This window comes from Zingiber officinale, chromosome 8A, assembly GCF_018446385.1.
Source record: "Zingiber officinale cultivar Zhangliang chromosome 8A, Zo_v1.1, whole genome shotgun sequence".
Taxonomy (NCBI): domain Eukaryota; kingdom Viridiplantae; phylum Streptophyta; class Magnoliopsida; order Zingiberales; family Zingiberaceae; genus Zingiber; species Zingiber officinale.
The window spans coordinates 27,468,588-27,482,998 of record NC_056000.1 but is presented as its reverse complement, the minus strand read 5'-3'; the positions used below and the strand labels follow the sequence as shown (position 1 = coordinate 27,482,998).

The 14,411-nt window shown below is 36.7% G+C and overlaps 1 protein-coding gene across 2 annotated transcripts; it reads right to left on the bottom strand.

Moving 5' to 3' along the window:
* Positions 1 to 42: 42 nt before the first annotated feature.
* Positions 43 to 5,091, bottom strand: LOC122008160 (heme oxygenase 1, chloroplastic-like). Of its 2 annotated transcripts, none has more exons than XM_042563775.1 (4): positions 4,785 to 5,091; positions 4,373 to 4,596; positions 394 to 501; positions 43 to 289 (listed from the first exon to the last, which is right to left on the bottom strand). In XM_042563775.1, the coding sequence occupies exons 1-4, from the start codon at positions 5,008 to 5,010 to the stop codon at positions 188 to 190; spliced, it is 660 nt and encodes a 219-aa protein (XP_042419709.1). In that variant the 5' UTR covers positions 5,011 to 5,091; the 3' UTR covers positions 43 to 187. The 2 variants fall into 2 exon arrangements, with proteins under 2 accessions (XP_042419709.1, XP_042419710.1); XM_042563776.1 differs by having other exon boundaries at positions 51 to 289; positions 424 to 501.
* Between the last annotated feature and the right edge of the window lie 9,320 nt (positions 5,092 to 14,411).

Sequence of the window (14,411 nt, the reverse complement as noted above, 5' to 3'; positions counted from 1 at the left end):
TTGTGGATTTAGTTTGAAACATCTCTTTTATTCATACTGCATATGAATTAGTGCCTGATATAGATTTCCAAATTTTGCTTGAATAACTTTAAATTGCAGAGTGGTTTAGAGAAGCATTTATTCAGCGAGTGGAATTATTACACGCTTAATTTAAAATGGAACAACAGATCTCCCATAATATCTGCATTTAACCAGCTCGTGATTGTATCAGGCGAAGTATCTCTTTTGAGTATTTGAATGATATCTCAGTCTCCTCCAAGCAGTGATCTTTTTCATCTCTAGACCAGCCCTGCAGAAACGATAGACAAACAACTTAGCGGATGACAATACTTTTCAGATGAGATAAATCACATTGAAAAAAAAAACAAGTGAAAAGAGTGTTGAGTATCATACTGAAGCAAGTTTGTTTAGCTTATCGCGCACGTTTTGCAACAGTTGAGAGAGAACACCATCCCACTTGTAGAACTCCAGCTCCTTGTTGTCTAAGATTTTTGCTGACACCTAGGAGGAACACAGAACAAGTTGAATTATCAATGAATTTCTGAGTTTGTTCAGAGGCAGAGTATTCAAACACTACCAAGCAGTATATACAGCCATTACCAAGTGGATACAGCGAGTCCTATATTGGTGATGTAAACAAGATTGTTAAGTGCATCTGAAGCCTGATCAACAACTTGAGAAAGATAGTGAGCCTGAATGAGTTAGCTAAGGCATTTAGAAGTATATAGGCCGACGCAGACAGCACTCAGCAGTAGCCATTAGAGCTGACCATGGGCTTGGTCAAAACCGGATCAGCTCAGAACTGGATTAATTGGCCGATTATCCATTGACTCAGTTCAACGTTCCCAATCCGTAACCGGTTAAGGATTAGGCCAATTAAGGGTATACTCTAGACAGACAGCTTAAAGATCGGATCCCAACTAAACCAACTTATTGCAGGACCGGATAGTACTATAGAGGAAGAGTGTGAATATCACTCTTTTAAAAACCTTTTGAAATCAGAAATGCAGCGGAAAAACAAAGTACCAAGAACTCAATCGGTTACTTAGCTCATAGTCCAGTGATTGTTATTCCAAATTCTATGATCCCTTGGACTGTTCAGGATAGGTAATTTATTAATGTTCTTTCCGAAAATCTTTCGGAAAAGAAGAAAAAACTCGAATAAAATATGAAGAAAATAGTAACAAACTATTATTCCTTTTAATATAAATGTAAATATTTAAAGTATACTGACAATGTAAAAATATAGTTTCGTCGTCGGAGAGCCTCTCGGCGTAACAATAAAACTTGCATGAACAGAGCATCAGGGAAGAGATCATAGACAGAATTGATGTCTGAGTCTCGGATCCTGAAAATTCTTTTATAGCTTTTATACGGTCAACTGAACATTTGTTCAATCGACTAAATCTAATTAGATCCCACTGTCTTCGCGCTTGATTTCAGAATTTTTCGATCTACTAAATATTTCATCAGTTGACTGAACCCATAATTTTTCTTGCTCTAGTCCAATCAGATCGATCCTGCATAATTCGCTTGTCGGTCGATTGAATATCCTGAGGAGTCAACTAAACTCCAAAACTTCGTTTACTATTTGATGCGATCACATCCAATCTATGCTTTCCATATGTGTTCGTCGACTAATCATCCTGATCAGTCGACTGAATCCTTATTTTCTTCTTGTCTCCGATCGAGTCTGACCTGTGCTTATCTGCTTGGATCGGTCGACTAGACACATATAGGTCAACCAAACACTTATCCTATTCAATCGACCGAACCATCCTATTTGACCGATCGAACCCTTCGGTCATAGAAACCTTAACTTTTACACAAAACAAAATTAGCAGGAGAATAACAATAATAATCTTGCAAAACAATTTAAAACAGATAAATATACATGAATTATTTTTATTGGTGCAATCGACCTCTAAAGATTTCGATGTATGAAAATATATCCAAGTGTGGTCAGGTTAATTAAGGATTAATCTAAACAAGGTTTGATATTTAGAAAAGAAAAGTCTAGTCAGAACTAAATGACTAACAAGGATAAGTTCTAACTAAATGTTAGGCAGGTGAGAAGCCTACTAAGTGATTAGTTCTAATTGGAGGTTAGACAAGGGAAAGTCCTGGTGAATGAGTGAAATCAGGCCCTATTGAATGAAGTTAGGTGGTGAAAGTCCTGATGAGCGAAGTCAGACACTAGTGAGTAAATCTAGGTGGTGGAAGTCTTGGTAAATGAAGTCAGACCCTACTGAGTGAAGATAGGTGGTGAAAGTTTTGGTGAGTAAAGTCAGGTAGTGGAAGTCTTAGTGAGTGAAATCGGACACTAGTGAGTGAAGGTAGGTGGTGAAAGTTTCGGTGAGTGAAGTCATACAATGGAAGTTTTAATGAATAAAGCTATGTCCTAATGAGTGGAGATAGGTGATGAAAGTCTTGGTAAATGAAGTCGGACAATGGAAGTCCTAATGAGTGAAGCTAGGCGCTAGTGAGTGAAGCTAGGTGAAGAAAGTCCAAAGTCCTGGTGAATGAAATCAGGCTATAGTGAGTGAAGTTAAGAGGTGGAAGTCTTGGTATGTGAAGTCAGACCCTAGTGAGTGAAGCTAGACGGTGAAAGTCCTGGTAAGTGAAGCCATACAATAGAAGTCCTAGTGAGTGAAGTTAAGCCCTAATGAGTGAAGCTAGGTGGGGAAAGTCCTGGTGCGTGAAGCCAGACAATAGAAGTCCAAGTGAGTGAAGTTAGGTAAACATAGGGAGAGGTAACTCTAGATAATGAGAAGTCTTGGAGGAGCAAACTCTAAGCATGTGTGGTCATGGTCGATCAGACCAACGAATCTTGAAAGCTATTAATATTATTTTACCTTACTGTTTTATATTTACTGTGCTAACTTAGTGTTACAAGTCTTAGTAAGCAAGACCAGAGAAAATTCAAACAGGTCTAGAGGACTAGATATTTGGCATGTAAGTGAAAGTAAGCACCGGAGGAGAGTGTTCCAGTGAAGATGAGTTCTAATTAAAGACTTTAGGCGCTAGTCCAGTTTAGGTCTATTATGGATGCCTAAACTGAGACCATGAGTAGATCCTAATTTTCGACAGACAAGATCTAATTAATAATGTTTATAAATTATACTAATTCTATTTTGCAGGATTAACATTTTTAAGGGGTAAAAATGTGTTTTAAGTACCGGTTGAACATACAAAATTACAAATATATATCTTATCATATTAAAATATTATTTATAATATTAATATTATATAAAAAAAATTATTAATATAAAAAATAAAGAAAATTTAGGATTTAATATAATATTTTTTAAAATATACTTTGCTTTTACATTTTGAGAATTCAAGCTTGTGAATGAAAGTTTAAAAAAAAACTAATAAAAGACATCAATTTTCAAAGGAAGAATTAAAAGATGTTAATACAAAGAACTAACAAACTATATAATTTTAATTTCCATAATATGATGAGTTGGTTAGAAAGTTATAAATTTACTTAGGGATTAATTTTTGACGAATATATTTCTAAACAAATTTCTCTCGTCCTCTAATAATTTGACAGTCAATTATAAGTTGATAAATTTATTATAATAAATTAGAGATCAATTTTCAATTGACATATGTCCTTAGAAAAAAGAAATCTACCTCTAATCGTTTAACATTCAACTAATTGATCTTATAATTTATCATTTTTATAGTCTGAAGCCGGACTATGAATAACACCTTAAACTATTGTATTTACTTTTTTACTAGGATAAATACACAGCTTCAATAAATGCACTTTCTTTTATATATTTATAAATTTTTAAATTTTTTTTTAAAAAAATATTGTGAACTACACTCAAGCGATTTCATGAACCATCAAATTGCCTATTCTAAAGGGTGGTTCGTAGGGTCCAGTGGCCATGCCGTAGAGCTGTGACATGGGGTATAGGCTTGCATTGCCATGTCCACCTATCCCTCCATCTCCATGATGGACTATGGGCAGTCCACTGAAAGGTTGAAGTCCCGACAACGCGGAGCTCACATTCATATCACGTCAGAAAAAAAAAAAATCCTATATACCTCTTAACCATTCATATTCACTATAAAAAAACCTCTTAACCAACTCTTTTAACCTTTTTAATAGGTTATTATTTGCATTTTTTAAAAATAGAAATTGAAAAAAATAATAATATTAAAAAAAAACACGAAGGAGCAGCTCTTCGTTAAAACCAAATTAAAGAGCTGCGAACGAGCTCCCATGGATGTCCTTAGTGCACCAAACTACCTATGGAAGACATTGTCTGTGCTAAAAGATGTAGTTGCCTAGCTAGCAAATTTGATTGATACGTAGAAAATTTATATTCAGATAAAAATCAAAGTTAATGATATATACCATTCTGCCGATAATTCGACCGCCAGAGCTATGTGCGAAGTAGACATTGTAGAAGTGGCAAATGAAAGCTTGAGGATTCTTATCTGAAATCTGCTCCAGATAGCGAGCATGAGAATGTCCACGATCAGAGGGTTCCGGAATGGTACGTTTTTGATCCTTGAACCACTCCAGATCTTTTGCTAGCTTTTCAGACCTTTCCAGGCCACTATTTCTAAACTCGACATCTACAAAACAAAAGTTAAAGTCCGTACGTGCATGTTATCAACAATTCACTTTCAGTATAATCTGGTCAACTGCTAGCCATATGCATGGTTCCAGAATATATATATATATATATATATATATATATATATATATATAGAAACTATCAGTACTTTCAGTATCAACAATTTCTGGTTTGAGTAGAACTTACAGTAGGCGACCTCTCGGATGATGGCCTCGAAGGTATCGTAGACGAGCTTGCTATCGACCAGGAACTGGAGGAACCCTGAAACGGACGGCTCCCACTCGGAGACGGCCGGCCCTTCGGGTTCTTTCTCGCCCTCCTTGGTCAGGTTTTTGGGGTGCAGCTTCATCGAGGCAGCCCTCATCTCGTCGACGAACGAGAGGCCCTGGGGATCATGCTTCCTCTCCGACATCTTGCCTGTGATTCAGTTAAAGGAAAGGGAGGCGGAGGCGGACGAGGCCGGGGATGGAAGGCTGTTGATTGAGAGATCGGGAGCGAGGAGGGAGGGAGGGAGCCATACTTATGGGGAGTAGCTGAGAGAGATCGGTAGATCTGAAAAAAAAAATTATAATAATAGATAATCACTATCATGGATGTTGGGTAGAAATTTTACTTATTTAAAAGTTATTTTTATAGAGATTATTTTAAAATTAATATAAATTAAAATATAAAATATTTAAAAATAAAAGTTAATGTAAGGTAAAGACGTAAAGTTAAAATGTTTGATGAATAATTATTTTTAAATTTAATTTTTAATTAAATAATAATAATATTTTTAAACTATATAAATTAATATATTTTAATTATCTAAATATAATTTTGAGATATTATTTGTTTATATAATTATTATTATATTTTAAGTATGGTATCAAAATTATTTTTTATAATAAAAATATATAGAATTAATAAAAAAATGATAAGATTTATATAAATATACAAAAATATGTATAATTTTTTTTAGAAATATAAATTATATAAAAATATAAAATATTATTTAAAAAAGTATTATAGAAATGTGAGGTTAATTATGTAAAATGATAAATTTATTAAGGTAAAAAATATGATGCCATGTAAAATGATAAATTTATTAAGGATATAAATATTAATTTTTTATTTTAAACCATAAATAAAAAAATAAAAAAATATTAAATTCTTACTTCTAACTTAATAAAAATTATAAAATAAAAATTAATATTCAAAGTATTTTTATAATAAGTCAAATTTAAGAAACATCTTAAGTAGAATTGAAGTTATACCCAACATTCTCTAAAAAGATATTGAGAGGAGAGAGAGGTGGGATTGCTTCTCTTGTATTTTGAAATTGGTAATTCTATTTAAAAATAGGGGGAAAGTGGAATAGGATTGGGTATGTATAATAGAATAGGATTGAGTTGATTAGGATAAGATTAAAGGTAAAATAAATAATCTCTTTTGATATCAAGGTATTATCAATTTTATCCTTAATCATTCATAATTCTATCTCTAATCAACTCTACTAAATATTTAATTAAAAACTTTTTAAAAATATAATTCTATCATGATTATCATGTATACCGAATGAATTGGATGTTCACATGGCCCGATGGCCGGTGTGGTACGAAGAGAAAGAATTCATTTCGATTATTATTTATAATTCACATGGGACCCACTGTTATAGCTATTGACTTACTCGTTTTTCTCACCTTCCTGTTCATTAAAGACGGCAAGTGCAATCACATGGCTGGGTGTTCGTTGGCGTGGGGACATAAACGAGTCCGCTCGCTTTTTTTTGTTTTAAAAAAGGAATTTTCTTTTTATTTTTATAATCTTCCCCCTTTTTTTCGCTCAGCTTTTTTCTGGTAGAGAATTTGTTGACCGCGTGGAGAAATTCTTGTTCAATTAATTAAGAAAAGAAATAAAATAATACTTTCCTGATTTGACATATAACTTAAAAATAAACAAGTTAAATATATTGCTTTAAAATAAATGAACTAATCGCGTCTGAAGAAGGGAAAAATGGGGCGATACGCCACGCCATGTGATATAAGCTTCTATTGTTTCAATGTCAAAAGGGAATCCCGTATCATCATTTTCATGAAAAATGTATTTCAATTTTAAAAATATCAATATTCTTTCCATTTTTTTTTTTATCTAGAAGCAACCTTATTCTATTACTAGCAAATCAAATTTGATTAAATTTGTTATAAAGTATCACAACTTTATTTAAAATTAATACAATATATAATAATTTTGTTCATAACTACTATAATATAAAATAATATAATCAAAATTACTTACAAGAGCTTGCCAAAATTGTTATACGTGTCACAGTTTTAAACAAAACTATTACATATTATAGTAATTCTAAATAAAATTATTATAAAATTGATAGTGATTTTTACTAAATTTAAAAATAATATTTTTATGTGTAATAATTATGACTAAAATAGAGTAATTTTATTTTACATTATAGCAAGTTTGAACAAAATTGTTATTATGGAAGTATTTGGGATGAAAAATAAAATGAAATCTTGTTTTAATATATTTTTTTTCGAACTGATGGAAGTATCTTTTTTACTATAATTAAAATAAGAGAGTTCTGTTTATTTTTTACCAATTTTATTAGTACAGGGTAAATATTTATAAAATGGTAATAAAAAATTCCTTTTTCAAATTATTTTTATAATAATATTTGGAAAAAATAAGAGAGTTTTTAAAGTCAAATTGGAGGCGTAAGAAACCACAAAGTATTATAATAGGTCATTAAGTCATCTCTTCTATTATTATTATTATTATTATTATTATTATTATTATTATTATTATTATTATTGGCATTCAAATCACGCATAGATTTTTTAATTAGCAAAGGCTTGTTTTTTTTTTTATAATCCAAATATTTGGTTTTCTAACTGACTAAGTTTTATAGATGATTGGTCTAACCCACAAACAGCTGCCAACAACAAAAATATTGGCATTAAAATCACGCATAGATTTTTCAATTAGTAAAGATTTTTTTTATAATCTATATATTTAGTTTGCGTACGGACTAAGTTTAAGACCATCCATACAAGTTTTCTTATCCAAAATACATAATTTAAGGTAAAAAAATTACTTTATTAAATTTAGATATCTATTTTTCAATACATCATATATCAGCTTCCCTATTTCTTCTCTCTTCTATAATGTTTAGAGAATGAAATTCATTTCTTAAATTTAGAAAAGTATTGTTCATAAATACATAATTTAGGGAATCGATAAGGTAACTGATATAAAATTTTTTTAATTATCCTATCTAAAATTTAAAGTAAAATTTTTTAATAGACGATTGCTCCCGTCCTAAAGAAACTCTCATTGACAAACGTACTTTCTTAATTAGCCACTATATATTAGGCTACGTTTCATGAGGATAATTAATTTTATAATATAATCCTGATTATATGATAAAATTAATTACTTTGGATTAAAAAGAATAAATTTTATAATCTCAATTATAAAATTAATAGCATGTAATTTGAATTACATTCCAATCTTAAGATTTAATATGTTAAATATATCCTTAGTCAATTTCTTGCTTGCTGCCATCGGTTGTCAGCGTCGGTCGTCGCCGCCATCAACCACTGCCACCATTGTCAAGCGCCGTGGCTGTATGTCGTTACCGTTATCTGTCGTCACCAGCGACATCATCGTCTGTCACTTAAGATATTTTTATCATTTTATAATAATATGAATTACATTACTTACAAAAAATAATATACGCTAAATAAAAGAATATAATAATCCTTATAATTAAAGCTTACATAAATAATATATATTTTTTCACCAAATATAGTAATATAATATTAATTATATTATATTATAAATTTAATTATATTACAAATTTAATTACGTTACCTAACCAGACACAACTAATTATTATATAAATCACCTCTACCATTCACAAATCTAGTTAGATAAGAGATTTTAAAATCTAAAGAAAAATGAATCTTTTTATTTAAGACAATAGTAATCACCTCTACCATTCACAAATCTAGTTGGATAAGAGATTTTAAAATCTAAAGAATCTTTTTATTTAAGACAGTATTAATTCCTCTATTTGGATAAGATATGTTTTTGACTTTTACTAATTTTTATTAGTACATTTTTATAAAATAATAATAATAAAAATTCTTTTTAAAATTAATTTTATGACGTTTGGCAAAATCAGGAGAGTTTTAAAAGTCAAATTAGAGCACTGCACGTGGCTCACACGTCTAGACGAGCATAGAAGATTATTATAATAGGTCATCAAATTCCCGGCTATGGACGCCTAAGCAATCTTGAATATTTATGATTTGATATTCAATTAAATATTTTTTTATGGTCGATGGAAATTTTTTATTTGATTAGATTGATAATTTTTCGAATTAATCAGCTGAATATACCGTGCAAATCACCTATACAGATGTACACTTTCGTGATGGTTTATTAAATTTATAGATTTGGATAAGAGATTTTAAGGTTGAAAGATGAATGAATCACAATATTATTTTGTCTGAGTATATATATATATATATATATATATATATATATACCTGTCAACTATTTAAAAAGAAAAAATATATATATATATAAAAATCCTTGATTATCTGAATTATTAAAAAATCATTTTTTTAAAAAATATTGTGCCTATTATATTTTTTTTAAAAGGAATATTATTGTAGCATCAAGGAGTAATTGTTATAAAGTATTAAAATAAACCAATTCAACTAGTTACATATAATAATTTTATATTAAATTTCATTACCAATTTAATTAAAATTATTTGAGCTAAATTATAATTGATCTTGTCCATAATCTGAATCAGACAAAAGTTGACGGAGATGATGTTGGTATTGACGGAGAGGCGATTTCGACGCACCCTGCGTACTCACGTCGAAAAGGCGAACCCACACGTGGAACCACCAAAGTCTATGGTAGGAGAACTGGTGGTATTTAGACTCTGCACATACTCAAACAAGCACCATATCATTAGAGACCAGAAACTAGGTAAAAAGTCTTCAGCATAGGTCCTCCACGCTCAAATTAGGTTCTTTTTCCCTGGAAGAACAATGTACGATGGAAAAAAGAACTGTTGAAAATGAGTGCGTATGTGTGCGTACTTGGCTAAGGAAGAGAACATCCCTTTTTATATAACACTACATACCTTTAGAGACTGACCGTTGTCAGAGAATATTAGATGTCAGGGCTTGTCGGGTGAGAGAGGTTGTATGACGACCTCTTATTGGTGGAAGGAAGGTTCCACTCTCAGGGAGTGACAGACCACTGGAATATCCCCTGACGTCTAGCAGTTATTCTCTGACAGGAGATTATGATTCTCTGACATTGTTGTCGTTTAGTGCTTTCCATCCTGCCCCGGTTCAGCTACAGACAACTCTGGACGACCTCTCAGATATGCTGCCAGGACTACGCCTTGATGATGAACTGTGGTGAACCGACCGGACTTTATATGAGACTATGGCGAGGGATCTATCTTTCACATTTGATCGTTGAAGAGTCGGTCGGGAGTTGTCTCAGTAAAAGTACTAGGACCATATATAAAGCCCGATCTAGGAAAGTCCAATCAGTCGGGGGCAGGCTAGGAACTAGTCCAAGCTTCATCTTATGACTCAGATCTGGGGACCTGCCCTACTTGTGACCGACCAGGAATTATGCGAATCTAGGACCTACCCTACCTATAACTGACCAAGAATTATGCGGCTGGCGATGCGAGGTGGTCTAACTCTTGTCTTTCCTTGACTCTTGACTGTCACGCGTGCTTGAGTTTTGACTGTCACGCCCCCTTGACCTTTGACTTCCTGGCTTTATCGAGCCCCTCCTTTATTCATCGTATCACAAGTCTCCCCTCCAAGTCTAGTCGAAGGAGGCTTAAGTTTGACTAATTAGACCATGACATGCTTGTGACTCAACCTGCCTACAAGGGACTGGTGGGTGGCTGACTATCTTTGCAAAGATTGAAACTTGCATTGTTGTCCTAGTGCTGCTATTGGCCCGATGGCGCTGGTGATGTATGAACATTTGAGGGCAAAACAAACACTCATGTTGTTGACAAGTGGTCACCAGAGCCGTGCTTGCTTATACCTCATACTGGGGCGATAGTTTGTAGCCCGACCGGGAGGTCGTTAATCGCGAGAGTATGTTCGCTTATAACTTTTTGGGGCGAGAGTTTGGAAAGCCGACCGAGAGGTTGTTGATCGCGAGAGCATGCTCGCTTATAACTCGCGCTGGGTGAGAATCTGGAACGTCGACCGAGAGGTCGTTGATCGCGAGAGCATACTCGCTTATAACTCACGTTGGGGCGAGAATCTAGAAAGCCGACCAAGAGGTCATTCATCGCGAGAGTATGCTCACTTATAACTCGCGCTCATGCGAGAGTCTGGAACGCCGATCGAGAGGTCATTGGCCGTGAGAGTATGCTTGCTTATAACTCGTGTTGAGGCGAGAGTCTAGAATGCCGACCGAGAGGTCATTGGTCGCGAGAGCATGCTCGCTTATAACTCGCACTAAGGCGAGAGTCTAGAACGCCGACCAAGAGGTCGTTGGTCGCGAGAGCATGATCGCTTATAACTTGTGCTGGGGCGAGAGCCTGGAACGTCGACTGAGAGGTCGTTGGTCGAGAGAGCATGCTCGCTTATACCTGGCGTTGGCGCAAGAGTCTCGAATGCGACAGAGAGGTCGTTGGTCGCGAGAGCATGCTCGCTTATAACTCACGCTGGGGCGAGAGTCTAGGACATCGACTGAGAGGTCGTTGGTCACGAGAGCATGCTCGCTTATAACTCGCGCTGGGGCAAGAGTCTAGAAAGCCGACTAAGAGTTCATTGATCGTGAGAGCATGCTCGCTTATTACTCGCGTTGGGGTGAGAGTCTGGAAAGCCGATCAAGAGGTCGTTAATCATGAGAGCATGTTCGCTTATAACTCGTACTAGGGCGAGAGTCTGGAATACTGACTAGGAGGTTGTTGGTCACGAGAGCATGCTCGGTTATAACTCACACTGGGGTGAGAGTCTGGAAAGTCGATCGAGAGGTCATTGATTGCGAGAGCATGCTCACTTATAACTCGCGCTGGGGCGAGAGTCTAGAAAGCCAACTGCGAGGTCGTTGGTCATGAGAGCATGCTCGCTTATAACTCACGTTGGGGCGAGAGTTTGGAAAGCAGACCTAAAGGTCGTTGATTGTGAGAGCATGCTAGTTTATAACTTGCCCTGGGACGAGAGTCTAGAATACCGACCGGGAGGTCGTTGGTGAGCAAAAGAAACACGCCCGTGGACTTATCTTCTGTGGCCTTTGGAGCAACCTGTGGTTGTGACTCCCACTCGATTATTAGGCCTTGGCCAAATTTGAATCTTATTCTAGTTCCGAGGATGGGTGAGGTGCCAAATTCTTGTCAATGCTTTCCGCCACCCTTTACTCCTGTTCCCAAGGTAACCGCATGGAATTGTTGGTCCTCGAGGCATGGTGCAAGTCTCCCCATATCAGCCTCATGATTTCTCTATCTTTTCCATCATAAATGTCATTTCATAGGAAGATGACACATGTCTGACTGACTTCCTTTGATACGACGCCTGATGCATGTTTTTTGCACGGGACTCGATAGTGCTTCCCCCTGGTGATCCGACGGCTATCCTTCACAGTGCCGTTTTGATTGTCCGGCTCACATCTCTATGCCTCTTACTGGTTTTAGTTTAAAAACCCTAAAGGCAACGAGCAGTTGTTCATTGATGCTTCTTCTTCCCCAGACTTCTTCCTTCCCGCTTGCTTGTCTTAACACCCCTACGTTTCCTTCGTAAGTGTTCATTTCCCTTTTCCCCTACATCTTCACTTTTGGATTATGGCCGGAGAGACTTTAGTCCCCTGGTATGACTTCTTCCACTCCAATTTTGATAGGAGTGATCTTAAGTCGGTGCAATCTAGCCTGAAGCTTTCTGAAGCCTACAACCTTCGCATCCCTGGGCCTGATGATCATCCCTGTTATCCTCCTCCCGATTGTGTGACTTTCCTTAAGGACCAGTTTCTTGGTGGTCTGTGTTTTCCCATCCCTTTTTTCTTTTTAGAGTTGAGTCAGTATTTTTGCATCCCTTTGCCTCAGTTTGCTCCCAATACCTTCCGCGCTATGTGTTGGATGGTAATCCTATATCGTCTGTATGACATTCCCTTAACTCCTCAACTTTTCCATCATTTTTATTCCCTCAAGCGATCGGAGCTCGGCATCTTCATGGTGCAATTTCGGCCTAGGTGTAAGTTCTTCACGTGCATGCCTTCTTTTAATAAAAGCTGGAAATCTCATTTTTTCTATGTGCAACTACCCGACCCTATGGCTTGGCCCACTGAGTGGCGCTCAGGTCTTCCTCCTTCCTCTAAGTTAAGCGACTATCAGCATTAGCCAGATTACTTCATTACTTCTAGGAAATTAGACAGGGTGTAGCTCCAACTCCCTTCCCTACTATAGGAGAGCGTGCTACATACCTTCGGGCTGAGTCCCATTCGAACGCTCTTGATTGCACCTTTTGGTAAGATCAAATGACTCCTCCCTCATATCTTCACTAGCTGAGACATCTTTTTTTACCTGCAGAAATCATCATGTTCAGAGCTTTTGCCCTCGACTTCTCCACACTGCCCAATGACATTCTGCGGAAACGTGGAAGAGAGATTATGTCTAGCCAGGAGGTTCCTCAGGCCAGTGCCTTAGTAGGAGTCTCCTCTCAGCAAACGGGAGAACACGAGGTCCTTGAAGATGAATTTCATCCTTCAGTGGACCTTCCACCACCGCTGCTGCTAGTGAGAAGACTTCTTCTCTAGCCTCTGAGCGCCCCTTGCGCCTTCAACGCAAGAGGTGACGTGTTACTCCTTCAGTCCAGTCTTTTTCCAAGAGGCTACCTTTGCTGCAGGTGTCTGGCCAGGATAAGACTCCTTCCCGAGCAAACACTCCAGCCTCCTCGGAGACCGCAACCTCTTCTTCTGTCCCTGCTCAAGTCATGAAACAGACACACTCCTGACTGGAAGGCTAGCCTGTGACTTTCATGCCTTCTTTGCCTCCAACATCCCTGGCTCAACCATCTCCTGCGGCTCTTGCGCCTTCCTCCACCTCTAAAGACCGCACCAAGGGGTTGTATGCATTCACTTCCTCCTTTCAACTACCGTCCCTCCAAGTGCTGGGCACAACCCCTTCTTCCAGCACTTCCCCCAACTGTGGTCAGGTACAACTGCATGGTCCCCTGTCTGACTCATGGAAGAACACCGCCAACCAAATTTTGGGAATGTTCTCAGTTGGATTTGTCTGACACATTTTCCCAACAGATGGTATTGATAAGTTTTAGCCACCCCCTCTCCATATCCTCGAAGCATTGCTGATTCGGTGCTATTTACAAACCTGCGTCATGGGGCTGAGCATCTCTCAGTTTGTGGATGGTCTTCGTCGATAAAATGAGTCCTTTAGGGCTCATATTCAAGAATTGGGGTCTCCTACAACAGCAGGCCGAATTTTCGATCTCATGACCTCGGGGAGTTTACTACAATCTCACCTACAAATGACGGAGGACCAAACTCGAACCGCTCGAGACCTGACCCATGTTGAGTCTGAGAAGGTGAAGTCACTGGAGTCCACCTTAAAGACCAATCCAGCTAAGCTTAAGTTCGAGGGTCTAAGGCGCGTCCAAATCCTGACCGAGTTAGATGAAGGAAACAGAGGTTGCCAACCTTTCCTCCCAACTACAGGACCTGCAAGAGGCTCACTACTCCCTACGGACGAACCGGGCCACTAAAATGGTTGAACTGTCTACTAGTGCTGATCGGGAGGCAGCC

Excerpts from the sequence above, each read along its gene's own strand:
- LOC122008160 (XM_042563775.1), bottom strand. The coding sequence starts at position 5,010 with ATGTCGGAGAGGAAGCATGATCCCCAGGGCCTCTCGTTCGTCGACGAG. Across the intron at positions 4,597-4,784 it reads CATCCGAGAGGTCGCCTACT|ATGTCGAGTTTAGAAATAGT; the intron begins GTAAGTTCTACT and ends TTTGTTTTGTAG. Across the intron at positions 502-4,372 it reads GTCGAATTATCGGCAGAATG|GTGTCAGCAAAAATCTTAGA; the intron begins GTATATATCATT and ends TGTTCCTCCTAG.